The following is a 25,438-nucleotide window of genomic DNA, read 5'->3' as shown; positions in this document are numbered from 1 at the left end:
ACAATAAGAAAGATAGTTTGTTTGTTTATTTTTCTTTTTGTTCTACAATGTAATCAATGTACCCAATTACCTGAATGATAATGATGAAACTTTATTCAATGTATACCTACTTGTTAACATATACAATAAACAATATACATATATATAACCATTACAGATTATAAAAGATATCTATCCATCCATCTATCATATTTCATTGTTGCGTAGATGTGTAAATATTTTAAAATAACTCTTATCATTTCATTATATTATTTCATTTATTTTACAGAACGAATGATACATTCATTTATATTTACTAATTTAATAATAAATAATATTAGTGATAATAATAATAATAAATTACAAAAAATCAATAATCAATCTATAATTATTAATTATAATAGATCACAATCAATATTTAATAATAATAATAATACTATACAGAATTTATTGCATTCAACAGATTTATCTTTGGATGATTCTAGCCAAAATCAATATTATATCGATAACATTTTAGATGAAGGTAAGATTATTGTGAATAAATAGTTATGTATGTAGTTGATCAAAAAAACCCGATCTTGATCGTTGATTACGTAATCACTAGTTATATTTTATAACTTAATATATATATATATATATATATATATATATATTTGTTGAATGAATAATCTGAAGTGTGATACATGCTTAGTTACATTTAAGAAAACGTCTAGTAAAGAATCACTTGGTGTTGTTTACTTGTATCTTCCCATTGTTATTGAGGACTGTGATTGATCAGTCTCTTTCTTGTTGGCATATGTGTATCCTGGGCGGATTGCTTCGATATTACCTTAATTCAGAAGCTTTATAAGTAAAGATAGGTGGCGGCTAGCAGTGGAATCCAAGAAGCACGTCTCGTCCTATTTGGGATACGATGGCGTTTGAAGCGAACTGTGCTGGGTTCCAGTTCCAGAGTGAACATCAACTCTGAGATGCAGAGACATTCAGATGATGAGGACGAGACGTGCGTCCTGGATTCCACTGCTAGGCACTATCCATCTTTGTCTAGTAAATATGTTTAAACAATTTTCATACATATTTCTTACAAAGGAATAACGTTGAACACTTATGATTGTACAGATAGTAAATGTCTTGAATTCAGTAGGTTGTTTAAAGAAAAAAATGATATATTAATATTAACATCAGTTGAACAACCAAGTACACTACAAATTATAGTCTTTTGATAATTTATTTAGTTATTTAATTTAATAACATATGATATCTAGAATTTAAGACATGCTAAAATGCCATAAAACAGGCTTAGAACATGAATATGAACTAAACACATGAATAAATGAAATGAGTATGTGTTAACTTATACAAATACATTTTACATTATACAAAATTATTACTTATTGTGGTAATATTTTTATAAGTAAAGTTATCAATTACATTGAATTATGTTACTCCTTAATTTATAACAAAAGCTAATCACCCAATTAAGAATATCCACTCTTAATAAAATCTCCTATTTTAATATAACTTTGATTATGTAACTCCATTGAGTTTAAGAGTACAAATTCAATTCATCTTTTGAAAGCCAAGCTGGATAGTGTTCTGAGATGCGTTTGGAAAGTGATCGTCTTGTGCGGCCTATGTAACGTGCCCCACATGAGCAAGTAAATTTATAGATATACACATTGATGTGGCCCAAAGTGGAAGTTTATCCTTAACACATCCAAGAATCTTAGGTTGGCTTGAGAAAACGATTAGGAGCTTAGTTGCGTAGATCGTTTTATTCAACGATTTTGAAATCCGTTTATTTAAGATTTCAGTAGTTGTGTCTCCTTTAAATTCCATTGTCATAAAAGCATCGATAGTACAGAAGAAAACGTTGTTTATGATAACAAAATTTAAAGGAGACACGGCTGCTGAAATACTAAATAAACGGATTCCAAGATCGTTGAATAAAACATTCTACACAGCTGAGCTCCGAATTGTTTTCTCTAGCCGACCTACCATTCTGGGATATGTTAAAGATAAACGTACGCTTTGACTCATATCAATGTGTATCTATAAATTTACGTGCTCATGTGAGGCACGCTACATAGGCTGCACAAAGCGATCACTTTCCAAACGCATCTCAGAACAAATTCAATTATTTTTTTCAGTTTGCAATCTCTTTTAATGTTTAGTATACATTCCTTATATTATTTTGAACACATGTGTAAAAGTTACCTAAAATGACTTTTATTAATTTGTAATTTTGTTTAGATTGATGTCACGGATGGGTCAATGTTAGATCGTCGTTGAAAATTTGGAAGCACTGGATAATTGCTTCGTTCTTGTATGGGACTCCTCAGAAGTGTGTATCCACGATCCCTCATGTGGGATTCGAACCCAGAATCTTCGGTTTCGCGCGAAAATGCCTAACCTATAGACCACGGAGCCGGCATTTAACGGTGTTAATGTCTGACTACAACTAATCCACGAAGTTTTGCAACCATCTCCCGTTGACCGAAGTAGATACTTGTCACTGCCTGACACAGATTAGCTCCACTGGTCTCGGCCGTCCACTGTTTGCATGTTTTCAATTGTAGTCTAACATTGATCGATTCATGATCCTAATCAAAATTGCTTTAGTATGAGTGACCAGATGAAATAAAATGAAGATCCACAATTGAATAAATTGTCGATTATAATCGCTGCTACAATGGTTGCCATCGTGAATGAAAGTGTAGACTTGTGTTCTCGATTCCAGACGTTGTCTTATATATATGTATGAGCTTTTGAACTGTTAACTTGGTAACATCTACATACAATTCAGTCTATGAACTGAAAAGGTATGTCTTTAGGAAAACAACGTTTACTAATATTCGACTATTGGTTAAACCATCATAAGATTTTAATTAATGTGAATTTCGTGGATTTATATAAATCAAAGTTATCAGATGGAATAGAAAAACTTTACCGTGCTTTCTATTTTCTTAATATTTCTCAAAGTTCTGTGTCTATCATCATGTTATTGAGACAAAAATCTTCAACAATATTCATTATACTGTTTCATTTAATAGATCTACTAAAGAGTTAGAACTAGGAGGCTCTAGATAATTGTTTCTTTATAGTATGGAATTCTGTCAACAATGTATTTATGACCTTATCAGTGTTCAAATCCATAATTTTAAAATCATATAAAGAGAGATATTACCTTCAATTCACTATATTGATTCTCAATTGTTTTAATTCTTAACTTTAGTAGATACAAGAATTACGTAATGAAATCCACACTGGGGATATTTATCTCATCTTTGATATAATTGAATTTTAGCGTATAAAACTACAATCTGTTCAAACCATTCTAAATATGGTATACTAACTCTTTGTAGTGTACATCTGAAATTATATTTGCCATTACTTATCAAATCGAAATAAATGAATATCAGTGGAACATTAGATATAAAAATCAGATGGAATATTACTATGGAAACAGTTGAAATATTGATAAAATATTGATTATTGGTTTCTTGTGGAGTTTTGATGTCTTGCATGTTATACTCTTTAGTAATTAAAAATGTATACGGTCCTTTACCAAATTAACAGTTCGAAAATGATACATAGATTTTAAATGTTATATGTGTTCTTACTTAGATTTTATTAAGAAAATACCGCAAATTAGTTACTTTATATTAAAAGATCTTTATTACCATATAAAATGATATCAATATTACAGTAAACCATTTACATGATAAAATGTTTCAACTAAACATTCAATAGTTTAGTTAGTGGTTTTCACTATTAACTAAAGTTAACTAATTACATATATTGATTATTTGTTACTGAATTGCTTACTCTTGGTACTCTCAATGGAGCATAGTTCGCCGACCAGCATTCTCCAACTCACTCTATCCTGGGACTTCCTTTCAAGTTTGATCCGATTGTTGTTCATTCTTTTCAAATCTGTTTCCATTTCCCGGCTTAATGTGTTTTTTGGTGTTCCTCTTCACACTTTGGTCTTGAGGATTCCATGTGAGGGATTGTCTTGGGATGCAGTTGGGTGCTTTCTTCAATGTGTGTCCTATCCATTTTCAGCGCTTCTTCCTAATTTCTTCCTCCGCTGAGATCTGGTTTATTATTTCCCACAGTAGGTTGTTGCTAATAGTGTCTGGCCAACGGATCCGAAGTATTTTGCATAGGCAACTGTTAATAAACACCTGTATTTTCTGGATGATGACTTTCGCAGTTCTCCAGGCTTCCGCCCCATTCAGCAGAACTGTTTTGAAAATTCTGACCTTGGTGTTGGTTGACAGTTGTTTTGAGTTTCACATGTTCTTCAGTTGTAAATATGTTGCTCTTGCTTTTCCGATCCGCGCTTTCATAAATGCACCACATCCACCGTGTTCATCGATGATGCTGCCCAAATATGTAAAGGTTTTTATATCTCCCAAAGCTTTTTCGTCAATTCTGATTCGATTGGTGCATGCTGCATTGAATCGGAGAATGTTGCGTTTACCGTTGCGTATGTTGAGACCAACTACTGCTCCACTGGTCGTCCTACATATATAAAAGTCATAAATAGGACTGTTATTCAGCATCATACATTTATATCTATGTTGTATTAACTTAAGAGTAATTGAATATATATATATATATATATACCATGAATTTTTGAAATCGTGTTCTTAGTAAAACTACTAGACTATTTAGAGAATACAATCTCCGAGCAACTGTTTAACTTTAACAAATAAATAACTCAATGAAATTTATTCAAGTTATTAAAGTAGTATGTGAAAATATATTTTTTAAGCGACGTTTGGTTAACAAAAAATGAAGACAAGATGTTTTGGTTATAAACTCTAACTACGTAATCTAAATTGATCTTCTCTACTATTCACTTTCGTTTTATAAGCGTCTATATAATGTACTCAAAAGATTTTGCACTGAATCATTTTTATTGACTTAAACTCATAACAAATTTCAGTAGTTGAAATCATGAGTCAACTGAAGCTAGACCACCATGTAGAACCTGGAAACACTGGATGGCCTTTTCTTCCTATTGTGGGACTCCTCAGCAGGTAGTATCCACGATCCTGCTTATGAGATTCGAACCAAGGACCTATCAGTCTCGCGAGCGAGCAGTGGAGTTCAACCGGGTCATTTGTGAGATAGTAACTCACCGATGACAATGGTGCGTGTTTCGTTCGATTTTATGGATTGATTGAAGCTAGACATTTACACCATTGGATGCCGGCCAGATCAGTGGTTTAGTGGTTACGCGTTCGCACGCGAGACTGATAGGTCCTGGGTTCGGATCCCGCATGCGGGATTATGGATGCGCACTACTGAGGAGTCCCATTATAGGATGAAACGGCCATCCAGTGGTTCCAGGTTTCCCATGGTGGTCTCGCTTCAATTAAATCATGATCTCAACTATTGAAATTACTTCAATCTCCACAAAACTCCTTCCGATCATAACAAACTATACAAGATATAGAACTCATTCGATGTACAGTTAAATGTACATTGAAATGAATAAATACATTTTTTTTATCATCAATAAATATAAAAACTCAATGAATTGATGCATTCACCGAATATCACAAGTTTGCGTCTGATCCCCGACATATAAGTGAGTATTCAGTAACGATGAATCTTATTCTAACACGAAATGTTTGTGTAGTGTTCTCTATTTACTAACCTTAATCATCCAAAAAAGAATCTAGGATGTCTACCATTACAAACGATTACTCGGTGAATAAATAGCTTGAAAAAAAATGTAATTAATATAGATATAGTTCTCATCATTTCCGGAAATAGGAGATTAAGAAAATGTTGTCTAATAAATGACTTTCCATTTGCCATCAGTATCAAAATCACATAAATCATGTCACAATATTCAGTTGTTCACATTATTGAAGGATAGAAAGCATCGAAGACGGAGGTAATTACTTCGAATATTCATATTATTGATTTTTATTTTTTTGTAGTTGAAATATTTACTATGAAGAATAATGAATAGATAAACTCATCTCTCATTCATTTCAAGGAATTTCAGCATATGCCTTGTCGTAAAATAATTTATTCAAGGAAGGATTCAATTTCAGTGAGGCTTTAATTCACTTAGTCTGTCTGCCTAAACGAATATATATGTGTACATATAGTCACTTGATATTTAAAAAAATCTTTATAAATAATTACTTTAAACTATTACTCACTTGGTATTGTTTTACTTGAATCTTTCCATTGATGTCTAAGACTGCAATTGATCAGTCTCATATTGGAATATGTGCATACTGTGAGTATTGCCTCGAAATTGATTTAATTTACGAGAATTATGAGCAAACATGGATAGTTGCTAGCAGTTGAATCCAGGACGCGCGTTTCGTCTTATCTGGGACTCGTCAGCTGAATGTGACTGGATCTCAGAGTTGATGTTCACTCTGAGACTCGAACCCAGTACCGTTCGCATTCGAATAGGAAGCTCCCTTTAAAATCACAGTAAAATGATGATCATTACTGACACCAACAACTGAGTTCTTGTCACTCACTGAACAACCTTCTATTATTAATGGCCAGATACTTCATTCTTCTAAATCCCAAATTGTTAATTTTAACCTGAGACATGAACAGAGCTTAGACACCTTGTTGGGATCCCATAAATTTTGTATTATTAGAGTTTCAGTAATAAAAAACATTGTCAAAAATCATTTATCTTGGTGTAAGTTTCTCTCCTGATCTCATGTTTCATTTGTATCGGTGAAAGTTTTTCGTCCAACTCATTAGGTAGAGAGGCTATATGCTTTTGGTATAACTTGAAATTTACTTTCACGACAAATGCTGAATAGCTCGAAACCTAGTTCCAAACTTTCCTGTTGACTACTTCTAACCAACATCTTATTTCAACATAGTGCACGCAATTTCAAGCCACCGAGACTGGTGGTCACATTACAACTTGGTCGATAGAATTCCATCTGCACTAAGAAGAATCGGACATACATGACATTGATCACCAACCAGTATTAGACACCTACCATTTGAAATCATTTAAAAAATAATACATTGAATACTAAAAAGAATTTCATAATCCATTTCCTATTATTGTTTTGATATCATATTTGAAATAAGTAAATAAATTATAGGATTATTATCCTACTGTATTTTGTTTCATCCTTCAAACATGTATGCTAACTTAATCTAACGAATACAGTATATTAAGTGAAGCTTATCTAATCATTGTATCTACTAATTGGTTATTATACAATCTTATTTGTCCCAGGGAAACAAGAAGAATTTATTTTAACGATCTACATTATTTCATAATGACAACTAAATTTCAAGTACTTACGACAAAAAGATTATGAAAATTAATAGTTTTTAAAGAAAATATTAAGACTACTGATTACTATGTAACTATCTATTATGAAATGAATTACTAAGCATTGAATACATCTTATTAAACTGTATTCTTTTCACAGAGTAATAATTTATGATACATTTTCCTAACTATTCTATTACAATGTCTTAAATATCGATGATGTGTTCAAAAAAAGATCAGATTGTTAAGGGAAACAAAACAACATCATTGTATATTGGGTAAAATTGGGAAACTATTAAGAATATTGATCGGTTCATGACAATTGAATCATTCAGAAGATTACTTCATGTAAGAAAGTCCTTTCACAGTAATTAAGTCTTTTATTATCTACATAGTTTGCATTACAATCAACTATTTCACGAAAAAAAATATTATTCGAGCAAGTTTCTCTTCAAACATGGTCCTAGTACGTAGTTTAACATATTAGGTAGTGTTTTTTGATCAAAGTTTTCACTTGTTTTCATATACTTTTACATTGGATTTAACTTTGAGGATTATCTTACTATATAACCATGTTAACATAATATAAATAATATAGTTTCATTGTTATATTGTGATGTAAACTACTTATGTCGACAGATATAAGTAGTACGCAACATCAATCAGATGTGAACACCCTGGCAGCAGGAGGCTGAGAAGATCAAGTTGAAGAAAATAGAAAAGAATTGAGATAAGGAAGAATTATACAAAATGTAAAGGACTAATAATAGAAATGAAGTATTCAATGTACGGTTATCATATTTTACCAAGATATTCTGTAATTTGGAAATAAAGTACAATTCACTATCCCATCTGTATTCTTGTTCATTACACAATATCATTAAAAGTTTTTTTGAGATTAAACAGTTCAGTCACCTAAAAAGATTTGCTAAAACTAATATTTTTCAAATAATTGATTTTCCTAATTTTCCCTACTCCTGTTAATCCCAATGGAGCATCTCCATTTCCCGGCGTAATGTGTTTTTTGGTGTTCTTCTTCTCCCTTGGCCTTGAGGATTCTAAGTGAGGGTTTGTCTTTTGACGCGGTTGAGTGCTTTCCTCAATGTGTGTCCTGTCCACTTCCAGTGCTTCTTCCTGATTTCTTCCTCCAGTGAGATCTTGTTTGTTCTCTCCTATAGTAGATTGTTACTGATAGTGTCTGGCCAACGGATCCGAAGTATTTTGCGTAGGCAGCTGTTAATAAAGTCTTGTATCAATTAAAAATATTCGTATCATGTTTATCATTGTTTTCTGGCAAACAAATATACACTGAATTTTGTTGAAACCCTATATAAATTGAATTTCTATTTTTAGTAATCAGTAGTGAAAATAGGCCTAGAATAAATGAATTTTACCATTCCGTGAATTTAGTATTATCCATGTTACGAATTAGTTATATAACAACTAATGATGATGATAATATATGATATGCATATTCATTTAATAAAACTAGCATCGTCTTTTTGCAGTAAAACTTCAATTACAGTCGTAGAATCGACTTTTTACGCTAAAACCCTGAAATGTATAATCTAAGAGCTTCAATTTGTTTGTGAAGTATTAAGTAATGGAAAAGTGTGTTAAATATGATGATATAACGATGATTAGCATGATGATTTACAGCGTTAAGATAATTCTGTGAAAGGCAGAAGAATTGAACACGAAGGGAATGTCTTATCATAATGAGTAAAATGTTTCCATGTAACCATTCAGCGTAAAGTATAGTGATATATTATTACAGAAATTTTCATAAACCTTAGTTGAATTTAATTTTTAATTTTTCTGGAGATCAACTAAACGTGATATCTTATCAGTATAGGGGTTGTGGAGATTATTAAGTTTTTGATTGGGATCATGAACCGATTGATGTTAGACCACCATTGAAAACCTGGAAGCACTGGACGGCCGTTTCGTCCTATTGTGGGACTCCTCAGTGGTGCGCATCCACGATCCCGCTCGCGGGATTCGAACCCAGGGCCTTCAGTCCCTTATAGTGAAACGCTTCGAACAGCGATAGTGAAGCAATTTATTAATTCCTTTTAGTTTATCGACAAAAGCGTGTAAACCTGATGTATATAGTGTTTATACCGAAGTAAACGTTTCAAAGTTAATTCGGTTTTCAATTATTTGGATTAGTTCGCTGCTTATATTTTAACAATATTTCGATTACACTAAATTGGAATATACGCATCATATGCTGGGTGCCTATATATATATATTCGTTGTGACAAAAGTTGATATAGAATATATGGAACATGGCAAGCAGTGAAATCATGGATGCACATTTTTTACCACTTGGGATTTGTCAACTACATATATCTGCACCCTAGAGTTGACTTCACAAGTACGTTGCTATCTAGACAGATTATGTAAGGCAGCTATTCAATGCTTCTTAATTATCTATGATACCTCAATCAAGACCAATGTATGACAAATACAGTCAGTAAATACCAATAAAAATAATTTTGATAATTCACTAATATCAACACTTAAAAGACTGGAAATCAAGGAAAACCGCTTCATATTATTTTCCAAGACTGTTGAAATTTTATTTTTAAGAATTCATTTAAAATACAACCCAATATTTGCTAAAATATGGTAACAATAATTCAAGAAAACCATAAAAATGTTAGAACAACTGAATTGGCAAGTTCTTGATTTTTCAGAAGTTGACATCTTTAAACGACGAAAATATAAGATAGGTGTTGATAGTTCATGTTGAAATACAACAAAAACTTCATCATTTATGCCATTGTGTATACTATGGAATAAATAGATCTTTAACTCATATATTTCATATGTGTATGTAATGTATACTTTCAGTATTAAACATCGATGACTTAGTGTGTACTATAGAATGTAAACTTCCTATTCTTGTGAGTTTCATGTATTTATGCAAACTTTGCCGAGTGCCTAACACTGAGTCTTCTTTTTACTAAGTATAAAAACCCTCTGGCTAATAAAAGCTTACGTATTCCTTTAGACCCTTAGTCTCCAAGTCACATTAAATTTGGATTATTACCAGAAAGATTACTATAAACCGCGATCCAAATGTTGGGTAAGGGAGATCGACACAATATCTCACTATGATTTTAGGGTTAAGATACAGAATCATCAATAGACGACTTCCCCCTGTGTTAAGAAAGATTCAATTGTTCGAATAAGATGTCCAACTGTGTGACACGGCGTCCTACCTCCGTCTGGTATAATAATTTGAGAACTTAATCTTCATTTATTTCCCATACTTTGTTGTGCTCTGATGTGACACCAACGCTCTGGTAATTCTCGTTCACCTACATAAATTTTTTCTTCTAACAAACCAGCCAGCTATTCAACCTAGTTAACATAATCCTTCATGTAACCTCCCACCTTGTGCCATTTTATTTAGTAACAGTCCTTTATCATAGTTTAAACATTAAGGCAATTTATAATTACATCATTTTCCACTTAGTAAATGTTTTCATTGACTTTGCTAGAATATTTAGTGATTATTATTCATCAACATAAGACATTTTTAGTTTGCACATATACTTCTATCCTTGATAATTAGAGAGATGTTTAGTTATTGTTTAATTATCAGCTTTTCATTTTTAATGTCACTTGTTGTGAAACTATGGACTTCCAGCTCCAAACCTTTCCTAAAATTACCTTAATGAAGACTATTGCATAACATAAAACCTAGGTATCATGGTTCTTTATCATTTGCCTCCAACTATCTGAAGTCTTCAATATTAACTCAGATTAGTGATTACAAAATAACGTGATCAATAGCATTTTGTTATCACCAAGGCTAAAATAAGTATGATATTGATTACCAATCAGTAATCAAGGATATTCGTTTATTTCAAATAAATACAACAAGAACTTTCATCCGTTGACTTTTTTTTTAACAGATTTTGAAGAGAAATTGAACGATTTTCCAAACAATGAAATAGAACATCTCAATGATAGTTTCGAAACTAATTTTCCAGTAAATGAACCATCTAATGAATTATATTCACCTGTTAAAACAATCTTATCTAATTTAAGTAAAAAACAAGTTGACATAAATCTGGATTCTAATACAAATTTACGATTTGTTAAATATTTTGTTGGAGAAACTATTCGAATGCGTTGTATCATACCCGAAGGATCTCATGTGGTAAGTCATTATAAATGTAAAACTAAATTATTTATACAGATAGTTATTAAACATTATTTAAGACAGTATTTTCAATTATATGTTTATATTAGAAATGGTCTATTTGGCATTTAGCATACGCCCAGTTATATCTTTGATCAGCTTGACAGTGAAAAGACAAATGAATAGGAAATTATATGAGTTTATAAAGGTTAAAAAAAATAGTTTTTTACTTGTTGGCGTCTCTTTGTAAGTTTTTGTTCTATGGGATGAGATCGCCATCCTATGCCTAGACCTTCTCAGATTTCCGACACCGACAGTAAACCTAGAAAGGCTTCAAGCAAAGTTATAAATCCCAGGGCAGAATATGTTGGAGAATCATGGCTTTAAGAAAATTCTATATATTAAATGTTAAGAAAATCATTTTTATCCGTCCACACTTCACAATGTTGTCGGGTTCAGATAAAGCATGTTCTATTAATCTTTCATCAGAAAAAGGTGAAATCAAGTTTTACTGACAAAAACCCACATACGTTTTTAACCATATTCCGTCTACTTCAGTTCAATAAAGTAGACAACCCATTAATGACTAAAGATTAAAGTTATTTCTGAAAGAATAAATCTCTTTAATACATTTCATATCACGAAGTATCTTAGAAACTAGGCTTTCAGATGGATATATATATATAAATATATATATTCTTACTTGTCAACGGCTAATTGGTCATTTCGCTTCAACGATAAGATTGAATTTTACATAAGTTTTCTCATTTAAAAGTTTAAATCAAGTGAGAACAACGATTGTAACATAAAATTATGACTAATTTGATCTTAACTGGTGTAATTCTTTCATAATGATATTAGGGAGCAAATAACAAATTTACATATTTTCAGCTCCACTAAGGAAAACAAATTGAATGAAAGAAAAAGAAAGTTTGATTTATAAAATGAGCTTACCATCATCATCATCATCTTCATCATCATCATCATCATCATAAACAACAACAACATTTGAGAGATCATTTCTTTTAATGAAATCAGTACATTCATGGAAAATATTAGCATGTTCACATATTTCCGTATTCATCTAAGGCTTTTGTACATGTAAAAAACAAATGAATTAAGAATGATGTGAATGCACAATTTTTAAAGTACTTTAAAACTTTAAAGAAAGAGTAGGAGTCCCATACTAGGTTGAAACGACGTCCAGTACTTTTAGGTTCACAATGGTGTTGTAGAGTAGATCGACCCATGAGTTCATCTTTTAAAATGTTACAATCTTCACAAATCCCCATACAGACAATAATCATGTGACTACTAGTGACTAGCTTTAAGATGTAGCTCCTGGAGTTCTCATGAGAAGCCATAATCAATGGAATCCAATTCATGTCAGGTGTGGGATAGTTATCTACTTCAGACAATGAATGGAGGGTTGTACTTCATCATTGATCGATTGAAGTAAGACATTAACACCGTTTGATGCCAATTTATGGGTTGAGTTTAAACGTTTGCATGTGTGACCGAAAGCTTTGAGTTAGAGTCCTTTGTGAGGGATTATGGATGGACACTGCCGAAGAGTCTCATACTAGGACGAAATAGACATCTAGTGTCCCCAGATTTTCAATAATAATCTAGCTTGAATCGATTCGTGAATTCAGATGTGAAAATATTTTAATTTTCACAAATCCCCATGTTGATTTAAAAAAGAACCTGAAAACAAAAACAGATTAGTAAACTCCTTTAAAAAATGTTATCTAGCATTTAAAATAAGCGGTTTACGGGAAAGTGATTAATTAGGATGTTGAGATAAAACTAATTACCATCAGAAATCTATTAATTCTTAAGAGACAATATAAAGTTGTACACATTAAATTGGCATTCTTCAAAATGCTCTCACATGGCCACGCGTATATAGCCCCTGCCAGGGAAGTCCTACTCACTGCCTTATCGTGGCGGGGGTATTGTTTGCGAACTTGAGAGGACGAAGAGCGAACGTTCGGCGCTTTAACAGGGTTGGTGGACATGGAGAGTCCACCTAGGAGAGTTGGAAAACCCTGATTCCAAACCAATGGTGCACATGTGCTCCAGTATCCTAAAGGAACAAATGGCGTAGAAACCAATTGTTGTTCGACCTTCAGGTCAAAGGCTCTGGGTGTGGCCCCCTAAGAAAACCACCTGCTTCGGTTCGGGCACCCAGGCATTATCACAGTCCTCACACATAACAAATTAGATCTGTGTGGCGCATATGTATTTGGTGCCTCCTTGTACCAATATCTATGTGTTAAAATACATAAAAAAAGAACAAAGTTGTTTACACTTGTTGAGTAAATCTATTGTAAACCTATAGACCATTTATCTTGAATATCACATCCTTTATAAACAACATAATGTCATTATCTTCATTTCTTAATTATTATTCTTAGATAATGTGGAATAAAATTGGTGAAGAATATCCACTTACAATAGGTAATCATAGATTTATACCTGATAAACGAATTAGTATTAAACAAAAATCATCAAATAAATGGATATTACGAATAATTAAAGCTAAATTAACTGATAGTGGCTTATATACTTGTACGATTAAATCTATCCATAAAGAAGATAATATTATAAAGGATAATTCTAATGTACAAAACAATAATGATCAGATAATAAATCAAACGAATATGAATATAACATTGGCTATTAAACAAATGAATAATCCTGATTATTATATATCTGTAGGTAAGTAAATCTTATAGTATATTGTAATTTCACTTGATTCATAATAGATATTGAAGATTTATGTTTTAATATTACTCAAGTGGAAAGTTTAATGAAATGTTTTAAATTCGATGAGTTGTTGTTGTTGTCAGTTATAAACAGTGATGAATGAAATCTAGAACGTACGTTTCATTCTATTTTAGGATTCATCAGCTAGATGTACCTTCATCTCAAAGTTGATGTTTACTCCAGGAATCGAACCCAGTACCGTTCGCTTTCAATATCATCGTATTATCTACTTAGTTATTGAGTTCAGATAGCTACTAGCTTACATAATGGAATGAAGTTTAATTCAATTTTATATCGGTTGTTTGAATCTTCTGATTGATGTTCAGGACTGTAATTGATCAGTATCTTAATAGCATAGGTATATCCTATGCGGATTACCTACACATTGCTTTAATTCATATACATTATAAATAGCCCTCATGAACTATCATATATATATATATATATATATATATATATATATATATATATATATCATGAAGGGGCAGTAATATGAGTTCAGATTAACACTATGACATATTGGGTCTTTTAATTAACCTCCAATTTTTTGTATGACATTTTATCATCATGTAACCTAGAAAAATCCAGTTTTTATTATTCAAAACTATGGTTAAATGAAATTCCTTGTACTATGACTTATGAATAATCAACAGTCACAAATTAATGCTGATAGTGTGGTGCGTGCTACTTATATTGATATAAATAGTATATGGCGCGAGTCAGGAATATAATGTCTGGCAGCAGAAGATGGGGGAAGATCAAGAAAGCAAGAATGGGAATAGAATGCAATTTGTATGGAAATGCAAGGATAATAAAGTCTGAGGCATTTTGAGACAATTGGTGGACATTTTGCGAATTAATGATTTAATATATGGTTCTCAGATTTTATTGAGTTGCTCTGTAATTTTGTGTTGAATACATTCGATTGTCCCCACCCGTGTTCTGTTCACTACAATAGTACCATATTATACTCAAAATCTCAATAACATCATTGACTCTAACATTTTCAGAATGGAAGAAATTTGCCACGATGATAATTGTACTTCAGATTTGTATATAGTAATAAAAAAATACAAAACTGGTCGATATTTCAAAAGTTTGTTTTACTGTGTTACTTGAAACATTCTTTTGTTGCTGAGCTAAAACATTTAAGGGAGCACTGAAGGGATTAGATAAATTCTTGTCAATACTCAATGATTAACCAATTATAAACATCTCAGTTCTTCAGGTGTTCAACCTTGGCTCTAGTTGAAAAACAACAATGTCATAGAGTGTGAGACTGAATGATTCTATTTCTGATCCTTCAGAGAGGATCAGTTTGTCAAAAATTTTCAGGTGCGGTTTACTAAGAAGTGCTGTGAAGCTTTAGGCGTTAGTCTAGGTTTTTTTATCAACTCCCTACGACTACATAACATCTTTTAGACTCTCTTAGACATCGAAAACATTAAATCTTATATGCAGCGATCAGACAAACTTGTAAAAAGTAAGGACTAGATATTTAAAAGATGTGTGTATAAGTTATTTCCTTATTTTCGAATCATTATTCTTATATGGTTTAAGATCATACATCGGCCCTAATATATTTTAGTCTTCATAACACTGAAATAATAAGTGTAACAACTATTCGCGTGCTCTTTTATTAAATAACTTATCTGAAATCAAAACTCAGATGTTTTTATAAAAGAGATGTAACATAAGATTCACGTTTTGCCTTATTTGGGACTCATCAGCTTGAGTACCTACATCCTGGAGTTCGTATTCACCCTGAAACTAAGTTTCGGCACTCTTCGCTTCTTTTTTCCAAAATGTTATTCGCTTAGCGACCAAGTCCAAGTAGCTTATCTTTGCATAACACGGATAGATCTCAATCCAATCTATGACATCTTATCCTATTATTGATATTTTGACTAAATTTTATTCTGTCTCAGCTGGCATACGTGTATTCTGTACAGATTGCCTTCACTTAGCCATTATGACACAGTTTCATATGAATCATTGAAAATTGAATTTTAAAAAAGCGTAAATGGTTATAGCAATATTTATCTCACACTACGTTGCTTGTATATATTCGAACTGACAATTTCTAGATTTATTTGAGTCCCAAACTGTTCCTATTATATTTACCATAATAGTCACCATGCTAGTGATTACAAATGCTTATGTCTGAAGGATCTGATGAGAATGCCTTGTGTTGTATAGTAATTGCCAAGGTACCATAGTAGGTTTTCTACCGGAAGGAATTTGAAAATCAAAATAACTGACTTCATTACCTATTTGAATTAGTTAAGTGAGACATAATAATAAATGCATCAGAACAATTGAACATGCAAAAAGCCACCTAAGATTAATGACACATATGAAAATAATCTAAAATCAAAGTCATGAATACAAGTAAACAATTCATCTTCTCTTTAACCTAGTTTTGGATTTAAAATAAATTTTACCGAATAATAATCGTAAAGCTGCAATATGTTCCAATGTTCCGTTTATTTGGAACTACCAGATCCATCCATGACATTGATACATAATGTAATATGTTTTCTGATTAAATATTAACTAAACAATAATCTCCTATTAAATCTAACTTGAAACATGTTGTAAAGTAAGTAGGAAAATATTTTCTAAGCAATGTAGATTTTGTTTAAATATGATTGAGATTGATGAGATAAAATATATTTCAAAAGCATCGCATAATTAAGGATCATTATACCTGGTTGAATTTACCGTATCGTCAGATGACTAGCTAAGAAAAGCATTGAAATGATTATCATACTTGTGTTGAAGAAACATTTTATACGAAACCTTTTTATTTACAATGTTTTTTTTTCGGTAATTTGGAAATCAATAATATGTTTGTTTTATTACAACAAGATGCGGAGACAAAAACCATCAATTTTAATATTGAAAATTTTATATTATTGAGATAATGAACCAATCTAAGTTAAACAACCACTATACACCTGAAAGCATTGGATAACTACTTTTTCTTACTTTAGGACTTCGTAATAGTTTGCATCGATGATCATACCACAGAGAGTCAAACGCAAGACCCATCAGTCTCGTAAGCAAGGAACTAATGTATAAACCATTGAGTTAGAATTCAATGATGTTTATGTCTAACTTTAGTCAATCCATGATATTGCACTAACATCAGTTTGATTGTCTCGATTTTAGAGTTATGGATGCGCACTTCTGAGAAGTCTCACACTAAGACAAAACGGGGTTCTAGTGCTTTCAGGTTTTTATAGGTTGTCTAAATTACATTGGTTCATGGTTTCAATAAAATTCAACAATGTTCACAGTCTCTTACCGATAAAAATGATCTTATTCGTCAACAATACGGGATAATATTGAGTTGGATAACATTCAAATATTCATAGCTTTTTAAACCGTCCACCACGATTATGGCTGAATACATATTAACTCTTTTTTTCAAAAATGGGTGTGCTAATTGTTTACTCTAAAAGAACCTTATTATTCACATAATTTGACAATTAAGTGTGGGTGAACACATACCAAAATGGTTGCAGAAACAAATGGATTCAAATGGTCAAATAAGATCATACGATAGGCAGACACCATCCTCCACTGAGAAACATTTGATTGAGACGGGTCATAAGATTGACCTCAAATCAGTATTTGTAGTGTTATACAAGAGCCTTCAAGGACGTATACTAAGGTTTATTGAAGCCATGACTATACGGAATTTGAAACCCCCTTTATGTGTTCAAAAACAATTTGTCCTTACACTTAACCTACCCTGGTAATACTGATTTATTATCCAGATTGGTAATCACATTTGTTTTTGTATACTTTAGTATTTTTCCTCTGTTATGACTTACCCTTAACCTGTCTAGTTGATCTTTTAATTTTCATATATAAATGTTCTTAACAAGTATAAATGTGTGATCAGATTGTTCGAAATGTATTGCTCAAATATATCACATTATGCTGATAAACTTTGTCTTCTCATTGCATTATCGAAATAATATGACAAAGTTATCTACAAAACAGTTAAGCATTTCCTCGATCACTCAACATATACATATATACTACTGCCAAGTAGAATAGATAACAATAAAATGTATTTTATTAAAATTACACACAAAAACAACATTTGTTGTAGATAGATCTCGTTATCATGAGTTATGCCCAATTATACCACCTAACATTAGTTTGAATTCACTTAAATGAGTGAGGTGTTGAATATCTCTTAGTATTTACTTAATAGTTTTGCTTTGCCAATTTTGCTGATTATTAACTTGGAGATAGATTAAAAGAATGAAATTTGAGTAAATATTCCATGAATACATTCATTTTGTTTTACTAAGTTCTAGTGTATTGTGAAGATTGAATGATACTAAGGAATTTTCTACACTATCTATAAAGAATTCTTACAATGTATTGTACTTTCACTATATAGTTCTATAAGCTTAAATTTATAAATGTGGTAACAAATTCATAGCCTACGATAAAGACAGGCACTTTTCAAGGTAGTATAATTCCAACGACATTTTATTTCAGTTGGTCTAATTTAACGGTTTTCGTTGTACACATAACAAGTAGTAGTTTTCGGAATGTATTTTAACTATTCAGTTACTATATATCTAAGATAAATAGTCTTCACTTCTCAATCTCACTGATAATGGTATTATTGAATAGATTTTTAACAGTATCATTTTATCATTTATACCTGAAATTAGTATAAACATTTAGTTACATTCATTTAACGGTGAATCCGAATTCATTTCATTGTTTCTAATTAGACTGTAATGTTGACTGTTAATAAATACGGTGATTAATCATTAACTATCAATTATGTACTACCATTAAGTATGATTGATATTGTAAGTAGACAGTTGAAGAAGGTTTCAGAGATACAGAATCATAGCATCTTACTTATTTACACTAGTTTACCAAAATTATAATAACATCTTATGACTTATCTTGACAAAGACGTTTCTGTACAGTTATATCCCAATGTGAATAACGAATGGTAATGGTTGGAATCCATTTCTGGACTAATACTATACATATATTTTTATTGTATAATTGTTCAGTAACTAAACTATGCATATTCATGTTCTTCTTATTACAAGCTTTATTTTGACTCATAGACTATCATTATATGACTTACTGTTCTTAAGTTATGCCCAGTCTCTCACATTCACAGCTACCTTTGGCTAGATCTTGTACAAATGTTATTTTCCATTTTATGGTACGATGTGGTCCGTTTGGTTTGTACGTAAACCCAGTATATTTGAAATATATGATTCATATTGCAGTGGCTGAAATTTGTGTTCTGGACTTAACAGGCAGGGCTAGGCTGAAAGAAGTACTGATAAAGACTCTAGACTGTTCATGCGAGTTTATTGCGTCATTGGTCCGTTCGATAAATCATTGTTCTCTAATTGACAGTATCATTACATTATATATTAATAGGACCCAAAGCCACAAGTTATAACAGTACAAGTTGCAGTAATTTATTCACTTGAATTATATCTAATATTTCCATAATACTGAATAATCATGTTTATTATTAATTGTATTGTCATGAAATATATGTCAATATTATTTCTTTTTTTATGTTTCTAACTAATTAAAAGTGGAACCACGATCCAAAGAAGCGAAACAAGCAAATATTACTGTTGTATCTGATAATTTTATTTTTAAAAATAGAAGTAAGTTGATCTCAATTACATAATATCCGGTTTATTATTTTACATCTACTCATAACTGTTCTGGTTAAGATTCACTTGATATTGCTTGTTTGAATCTTCCCATTGATGTTTGGGACAACAATTGATCAGTTTCATATTGGCATATGTGCATCCTGTGCGTAATGCTTCGATATAGCCTTAAGTCACAAACATTATATGCAAAGAAGGATAATGGCTAGCACTGGAATATAGGACGCGCGTTTCGTCTTATTCAAAACTTGTCAGCTGGATGTACCTGCACCTCAGAGTTGATGTTCACTCTGAGTTAAAATGTTATGTTATTAAAATTCATTTAAATAAAATGGCTAAATAATTTAATATTGTACTAGTAGATTAGTTGTATTAGTAGATTTGTTGATATGAAAAAGAAATGACCGTGCGTTTAATGATATTCAAGCTTGCAGTGTCGGTTGCTATATCAAGCGCATATAACTTATTCTAGCTTCTAGACAGGACAATTTATTCATTCTAATTGAGTCACGTTTCGACCTTGTTAATTATTCATTTATAAACACTGGCTCTTTTTATATGAGCGTATATGTGTGTGCACTTCTTATCCTATTCATCACATGTCTGTAACTTATTTTTTGTGACTATATATATTGAATGACGCTTAATCATATGAAGTTGCCTCACACGCTTTCTCCACTGCGCATTCTTTTGTTACGCTTTGCTCTCTCTCTTCTTCGCTGCGTTCGCTGCAATCCCCTAACTATCTGTTCCGATAAACGAGTGTACAAAACATACATATTCAAACATCTATTCTCATTTTTCCGTTATTCACTAACACGGATTAAGTATATTATTACATACGAGGATAGCCGACATATGTATTTCAATAACAATCAGTGTACGATTCAACTGGCATTAGATCCAGGGCTACTAAAAGTTTACTAATAGATAAATGAAAGTCATTGAAGTAAGGAAATAATTCCTTACTTATCAGTTCTGCTTTTCAGCACCATGTTTTGCTGACTTATAGAATGTAATCATACGTCTAAGTATATATTCAATTTCAAAGAAAAATTGAATTATTTGGTTTTCGTGAAAACAGAATATTGACGTTATCTTTGCATTTAAAAGATACAATATGCCAAATACAATTTCTGTGAGCTCTAGGGTGTATTCTTATCAGATTAGATGATTACAATCATGGACGTTAGTTGGAATATACATAAAAACGAAGAGAACGATGCATATGTCGGCTTGTGATATAATTTTATGAAAAAAAGTTGTCAAATATTGTTGTAGTGGATTCCGCTACTGATAAATGTCGAAAAAAAAAATCAATTATGAGGTCACAGTTAATGTCTGTTATTAGCTTGAATTTAAACTCAAAAAAGCCGCTCAATACAAATACGGTATCAGTATCCCGTACCGTATGTATGTATTGCAACCATAGTTATCAAAGTATACGTTTTTTTGGAAATACAGTCAATAAAATATGATATTCGTAAGTAACTATCATTTAGTCTAGGACAATGGTGTAATAATAGACGATTTATTATATCTGTACATTTACTTATATTAATAGCATTTCTATTCATAAATGCATTCGCCATTTACGTAAAATATATTTTGTGCTGTCATACATATTGTTTTACTCAGCACTTACTGTCACTGGACCACGTGTAGTCTACTACGGCAGTCCGTTGGAATTAAAATGTTATGCAAAGTTTTCAATTGATGTTCGAGCATCCGGTTACGAAATACTTTTAGAATGGTATCATCATGGTGTTCGAAAGTCCTCGGATCCATTTAAATCTGGTGGTGTGTACATAGAACAAAAATGGTTAGATCCGAAAACGCTTGAGAGTCGTTTATTTATAAAGTGGGCAAGTGAATCGGATACTGGACAATGGATATGTTTAGAACGGTACAAACTAAGTGAAAATAACACTGAACATGATTCTTCACATATGATTCATTTAAATCCAATACATAAAAGCTTATTATCAAAGGATAGAATTCAAAATAATCGTTTACCGGTTTCATCTGTTTCAAAGAATCGGCCTTTGTCTTCAACATCTCCGTTATTACCCACTTCAAGAATAATGTTTGGAAGAATAGAAGTAGAAATTATTGGTATGTTTGTTAATAAATAAGTCTATTGAATTTCATGGTATCTGATACAGCATAAACGCGTTCATTGATGAAAACTTGAACCTAACACGATTCATATTACTGTACAGTATTCATCCGTTACAGTCGATAATGACGGTTTTGTCTCCAAAAAGGTTTGATTCCCCCATCTGCTTCTCAAAAACATGTCGAATCGTTTTCGAGAATATAGTCACAGAAGAGTTAGGATATGAGTTTTATAGAGAATATTTCATTCAGTGATCATATGAAATACCAGGCTAACATATAAACTAGTGAATCAATTTCGAATACCTTGTCAGTAGTAGATTCATCAGTATCCATATACCAACTTTTTTATTGAAGCCATTGAGAAATATTGTTATTAGTAAGAACATTACTTCAACACGTTAGTTAGTATACTTTCGTTGTTTATTCCTTATGACTTCAGTTGACTACTTGTCGTGATGCAAAGCAGTTCCCCATAGTAAAATGTATTACAAAATATATCATGTACCTAAAATACTCAAGGAATTATAATTCAATCTGTGTTTTTACCGAATGTCTACGCAGGGTGTAAAAATAGATGTCTGACAAAGTAACAACCAGGTAATTGTTATTTCAGAGAATACTACAAAATTCGTCAAACATTTTAGTGGTCAACTGGACATAAAAACCACTTTGCTCTCAGATATATTTATAAAATACTATTTGGTGACTTAGTAAAATTGAGGAAACGTCTTTCTTATAAGCTCCTATTGATTTATTTCGTCATATATATTTACATGTTACATTAAAACTATACATTTATAATTTATGTTCCTAAAACGTATTCCCCGTCGCTGTTTATACTCATGATTTTGTTGTGTTCTAAGACCTACCATTAAAAACTTGAAGTTGGTCATCAAAGTAATTTTCACTTCACGAAGTAGGAATATGGAAGATTCATACAAAAATGATGACATTTTGACCCTCCAAAGCATAAACTTATCACTGAAATAACTGCCGACATAATTATGTATATATATATATATATAACTTGAGCGTTAACACAAAAGATCCAAGTAAGAACCTCTAAACATTAGATAGGGATTTAGCTGACAACCAAAATGGGTCAAAATCAATGTATGATTGCAATGAAGTTACACCGAATAAAAGTCACAATTATATTGATTGAACTGAATATTAATTCATATGAATTAATAAATTATTTACTAAGCAACTATTATTAAACATTAACCACCTATAACTATCAGATATATCTAAATGATTACTCCTTCTTAAAATGTGATTAAATCTTATCGATTATTGGAAAAAGAAATCAATATTAGCTATCAGTAAGTACTCGAAAATCAATTTAAATCCTTGTTCAATATATCGCTTTCCAATTTAGATTTTAAGGATTGAATGGCTTACTAAGCTGTTTTGAATAGCTAGAACTGATAATGAACAAATTATTTTTAGTTTCATAAAAACAATCTGTAATTCCCTCTTATTTCTGAAGTAATCGTTCTTAACTAGTGAGAATTACAGTTGTATCAGAAGGGGTTTTGTGGAGATTGTAGTAATTTCAACAGTTGAGATCATAAGTCAATTGAAGCTAGGCCACCATGGAAAACCTGGAAGCAATGGACGGCCGTTTCGTCCCATTGTGGGACTCCTCAACAGTGCGCATCCACGACCCCGTTTTGCGGGTTTTCCATGGTGGTCTAGCTTCAATTGACTCATGATCTCAACTGTTGAAATTACTACAATATCCACAAAACCCCTTCTGATACTAATTAACATATGCTCACTAGTGACTGACTTCAAGAGATATATCCGGGAGTTCTAGTGAGAAGCAATAACCAGTGGAGTTCAACCGGGTCAGTTTTCAGGTAGTAACTCACTTATGACAATGGTGGATGTGTCGCTCAATTTCGTGGATTAGTTGAAGTTAGACATTAACACTGTTGGATGACGGCCCAGTGGTCTAGTTGGTTAAGCGCCTTGCGCGAAACCAGTAGATCCTGGGTTCGAATCCCGCGAGGTGGGGTCGTGGATGCGAATTGCTGAGGAGTCTCACAATGGGAGGAAACGGCCGTTCATTGCTTGCAGGTATTCCATGGTAGACTTGCTTCAATTGACTCATGATCTCAACTGTCGAAATTAGAAATGTGTCCAAAGTAGGTGTTGTTGGTGACTTTGAACCTTTAATTAGTTTATTAATCATTACATATAATAAATTTTCACTATCTGTCATAAAATTAAACCGCCTATAGCTCTTCTAGGATTATTGTCGTTCTCAAGCCCGGAGAGTTAAGCATAAAGTCAGCAACTCTTTCCTGTAGAAAACAACGTTACTGAAATAAACGTTAACTAGAATAATGATAATACAAAATGAATTTGTTTACATGTTATCATGTGTAACACCTTGATCCTTTGAGTTCATTTTTTTAAAAAAACTGTTACCCCACTTTCAATCATGTTTATTTTGATCATGTATTCAATGAATTTAGTTTTGTAATATCATTTGTTCTGATGTTTTATATTCTATTCTTACTCTCTATTATAGATATATCAAAAGCTTCAATCCATTTAAATGGGCTAAGATCAAAAGATATAAATTATATGTATAGTAATACTGGTTCCAATTGTAAATTACATCAGTCCATAATCAGTAACATCACTTATTTATACAACATTAAATGGTTGTTTATAAAAATATGTTTATCCATGATCATTTTAAACTATTTTTTATAATAAGCCTAGTAACAGATAATCTATCTATTCATTTCACAGATAATTATGTAATTTCTATTATGATTTACTTACATTCCATTCTATATATATATTAATTTGTAAATATTATTAAATTTCAATAAATATTTTGAAAGATCCACAAAAAAAGAAAACTCATCTGGATAGTTTGATGTTGATCAAAAGAGTGAGATTATAATTTATAGACGAGCCAATTAGGTCATGGCGTCAATTTCAGTACCTGATACTTATGTACGATTGGTTCATAATGGATTTTTAGAGAAAACGTGATAATTGACTAGCTACAACAAATGGGATTATTAGGAAGTTCCTTTATATTTGTGATTGTGATAATCAAATGACTTGTGGACATTGTGCAGGCTACCTTAATAATGTCTTCTTTCGATGTAATATGTATTGGAGGAAAGAGTCTGCTAGAATACGACTTTTTGCTCGATCTAGATTAAGACTAAGGCGTATTATAATAATTGCTGTGAACTGGATAATAAAAACATCAGTAACACTGGCTACACTCGGGTACTACAATACATACAGATGATTGGCGAGCGTATAGATGTCTATATAGACTTGATTATGTGCCTCGTGTGGATCCAACAACCAAACAATATTAAAGCTATGTGATCGAGGCTGAAAGAGTCTTAACCACCTTATCATAGCTCCAGACGTCTGCTAGAATAC

General features: G+C 31.8%; 1 protein-coding gene across 1 annotated transcript; it reads left to right on the top strand.

Moving 5' to 3' along the window:
• Window positions 1-188: 188 nt before the first annotated feature.
• Window positions 189-24,883, top strand: PGAP1 (GPI inositol-deacylase). Its single transcript, XM_012937006.3, has 6 exons — window positions 189-502; window positions 11,200-11,447; window positions 13,850-14,153; window positions 19,808-19,882; window positions 21,530-22,006; window positions 24,555-24,883. The coding sequence occupies exons 1-6, from the start codon at window positions 208-210 to the stop codon at window positions 24,740-24,742; spliced, it is 1,587 nt and encodes a 528-aa protein (XP_012792460.3). The 5' UTR covers window positions 189-207; the 3' UTR covers window positions 24,743-24,883.
• Window positions 24,884-25,438: the final 555 nt, after the last annotated feature.

This window comes from Schistosoma haematobium, chromosome 6 (assembly GCF_000699445.3).
Source record: "Schistosoma haematobium chromosome 6, whole genome shotgun sequence".
NCBI lineage: Eukaryota > Metazoa > Platyhelminthes > Trematoda > Strigeidida > Schistosomatidae > Schistosoma > Schistosoma haematobium.
This window is presented reverse-complemented; position numbering and strand designations above follow the sequence as displayed.